General features: G+C 49.0%; 1 protein-coding gene across 1 annotated transcript; it reads left to right on the forward strand.

The window, feature by feature from the left end:
- Nucleotides 1-1,389: 1,389 nt before the first annotated feature.
- Nucleotides 1,390-2,207, forward strand: LOC135376844 (zinc finger protein 436-like; the record flags this gene model as incomplete). The annotated part of the gene is made up of 1 exon (XM_064609297.1): nucleotides 1,390-2,207. A coding segment is annotated over one exon (818 nt), but the record flags the coding sequence as incomplete, so codon positions are not given.
- Between the last annotated feature and the right edge of the window lie 1,482 nt (nucleotides 2,208-3,689).

Below are 3,689 nucleotides of genomic sequence, written 5' to 3' on the forward strand. Positions count from 1 at the left end.
GCGGGGCTTTCGCAACACGGCGCTCTCTGGTGGGCCATCCGTGCAATTTCTGAAATCGTCTATACGATCCAGTGTAGCATTCATCCTTGTTTATAGCAATTTCTAGCATAAATGATCCAGCCACACACAGGAACATATGTTTCCTCGTAGTATCTTGAGCAAGCACGCTCGCCCTTTCTCTCTCTCTCTCTCTCTCTGTGTGCTCGTCCAACCCTCACCCACTTCCCCTTTCCTGCGAGCCGTTCCTCCTTTCCCTCTATTCCACCTCCTCTCCCTCAACCGGTATTTTTCACTACGAAAGGTGGCAACCCTACTTCCAACGCTTCAGGTACCACCACACTGGTGTAGAAAGAGATTACGGAGAGAGACCCTAAAATTCCAGAACGTTATTACAATGACCTCCGCTTGCTATAGTAGAACGGCCCAACAAAGGCTGACGGCACGAGGGGCCTGACTTGGGGCAGAACATCTGAAATATAAGTTGATATCTGCTGGAAAAGTAATCAGCTACTGAGTAAGCGATTACTTAGAAAAGTAATTGACTACTGGAAAAACTTACTCTGACAGTAAAGTAACTGATTACCCGAAAAACTAATTGATGACAAGTAACGCAATTACTAGTAACGCGTTGCACACAAGTCTGGTGCTTGCTTGCTTGGGAAGGCAGCGCGCAGTGGCGCGTGGGCGATATGTATGTACCTTGCGGATCAAGAGAGACTGGTGTTATTCCCCCTTCTCGAACACTCACGCGAACGAAATATGTCAGAACACCTAACATAACTGACCCTCGTGCCGAACTTGCTCAGCGCGCTCGCCACACCAAACATCCCCAAATGCGTGTGAGTGCACGTGTTAAATCCAGACCCATTACACGAAATAAGCATGATCACATATAATAAAGTGATAGTTCTCAGATGAGAATACCATGACACACCATACCCAATGGAAAAAAAAAGCGACATTAAAATTCAGCTGTTTAATCTCGCCAAATATGTTGGCGTACATGCCCGACCATGGTCGGCGTTGTCAAGCCCGTACCCGGCCCGCATAAAAAACACAAAGCCCGGCCCGCGGGCCGGGCACGGGCTTTCCGGTAAGCCCGGGCCCGTGCAGTGCTCTAAGTCCACGTATAAACAATCCGGTTCTCCGGACCGTACGTATAATGGCGGATAGAAGGAGCTCCGCATCAGGTGGCGCTTTCATTTTGCATACGGTCTATTGGCTACTGGCATGCAGGAAAGAATGTGACAGAGTGGGTTTCAAAGTCCAACACTGTATGAGCAAATGATTATGTGTGGTCAAGGTCTGTTTATGAAAAAAAAAACATAAAATGCTCACTTCGTATTTCGTTTGTGTTTGTACCATACAAGTGGGATATCTGTCCTGCAGAGTTCTTCCAGAGCACAGACCTGCAGCATCACAAGAGGACCGGCACACGCCAGAAGCCATACAAGTGTGATGTCTGCCCTGCAGAGTTCTGCCGGGCCTCGGATCTACGGGATCACAAGCGGAGGCACACCTGCGAGAAGCCACACAAGTGTGATGTCTGCTTTGCAGAGTTCCGCTGGATCTCGGATCTACGGGATCACGAGCGGACGCACACGGGCGAGAAGCCACACAAGTGTGATGTCTGCCCTGCAGAGTTCTGCCGGATCTCGCATCTACGGGATCACAAGCGGAGGCACACAGGCGAGAAGCCACACAAGTGTGATGTCTGCCCTGCAGAGTTCTGCCGGATCTCGGATCTACGGGAACACAAGCGGAGACACACGGGCGAGAAGCCACACAAGTGTGATGTCTGCCCTGCTGAGTTCTACCGGCTCTGGAATCTACGGGAACACAAGCGGACACACACGGGCGAGAAGCCATACAAGTGCGACCTCTGTCCTGCAGAGTTCAGCTGGAGTCGGGGCCTACTGCATCACAAGCGGACACATATGAGTGAGAAGCCATACAAGTGTGATGTCTGCCCTGCGGAGTTCATGCACAGTACGCGTCTAAGGGTTCATAAGCGGACACACACGGGTGAGAAGCCATACAAGTGCAATGTCTGTGCTGCAGCGTTCAGCCGGAATGACTGCCTACAGCAGCACAAGCAGACACACACGGGTGAGAAGCCGTACAAGTGCGATGTCTGCCTTGCAGAGTTCAGCCAGGCCAGGTACCTTAAGCATCACAAGCGGACACACATGGGTGAGCAGCCATAGAAGCGCGACCTCATCCGGCAAAAATCAGCCACAGCGTCGAGTGACAAGCCATACAGGAGCATTCTATATGTTCCGCAAACTTCAGGCAGATCACAAATCTGCCCCTTTGTGTGGGGGCTTTTATGGGCGTGAAGCCATACAATTGCAACTTCTGTCCTGCAGAGTTCAGCCACTGTACACACACACAGACAAGCCATAGAACAAGCTGCTAACAGAGCCGGAGCTAGTTCAGCCAGTACATGACTGCGTGGTTTCACAAGTAGCCACGAGGTGCCTGGGATAGCAACAGTACAAGTGTGGAGACTGTGTACGCAAGAAAGAGGCCACCCAAGGATCAATTCTGTTGTCCTGAGTGCGGAGGCCTGAAGAAGCACGTGGTCATACGCAGAGGGTGGAAGGCTGTACAGACGCAGTTTGTATCCCACATCATTTTATTTCTGTCCGATGTTGTGAAACTCACTTGCATGAACGGACTGAGGTTGAAAAAGGTTTGGACTGGTGTAGGATTGGGTGGTGATGCATGTGAAATATCAGGAAACCCAGCATCAGGGGAACAATATCTATGGAGGGATCACAGTGAGGAAATCCTGTGTGTCAAGAGAGATTAAAAGCAGTCGCGATGTTTGGTGTGTCATGTACCATTAGTGTTATAGGCAATGTGCGACAAACTGGTGGTGCCATGATGTGACCTGTAGAGAAACTATCTTGCGTGATAGCCGCTGGGTCTCCAGCTTTGTTTGCGTGTGAAGTGCGAGCGTCTTTTCCTTACCACACTGGAACTGATGCATCGCTAAGTCTGCAAGCACCTGAAAGAACTTAATTAGAGAAGCGATGTTTCGTTTTTCGTGATTTCTAAGCTTCCAATCGGGGCTCGGAACCGTTATTTTCTGGGGTTCGGTTCAAGTTCTGGTTCAAGGTTATTGGTTTGGTTTGGGTTCAGTGCAACCAAAATACTGGTTTGAACCGATATTAGTCGGTTCGAACCGACTTACCTGTGCTGTTCTAGTCAGTGTAATCGTTCCTGGTTGGCTATCACCGTTGGAGACACGATCCTGATTGGCCGACTCTTAGTAGTTAACATCACGTCGACAAATATGCAGGCTTTCTTCATTGATTCATTTCACATACTTCATACTTCATTTCACATTGATTTGTTATATAGCACGGAGCGTCCTAAAAACAGGTCCCAGCGTACGTCTAAGTTTTGGGTGCATGAACTCGTTTTTGAAACAACCTGAGCAAGGGCCCAATACCAAATTTTCCTGTCTCCCGTTCCACCTCACTCACTCAACCAGCTCATTTGATGGCCAAAAGTCGCGACGAAAGTTTTAAATGTTGTACCGCAACTATTTCTTTATTAAATGCGTTAGAATTGGGAGTGTCAAAATGGGAAAAGCTGTATGTATGTATGTGTGTCTGTCCATGTGTGAGTTGGTGAAGCCCCACTGAGAAAGTGGAATAAGTGGATATGCAAAGCAAAGG

This window comes from Ornithodoros turicata, unplaced genomic scaffold (genome assembly GCF_037126465.1).
Source record: "Ornithodoros turicata isolate Travis unplaced genomic scaffold, ASM3712646v1 ctg00001342.1, whole genome shotgun sequence".
NCBI classification, from domain to species: Eukaryota; Metazoa; Arthropoda; class Arachnida; order Ixodida; family Argasidae; genus Ornithodoros; species Ornithodoros turicata.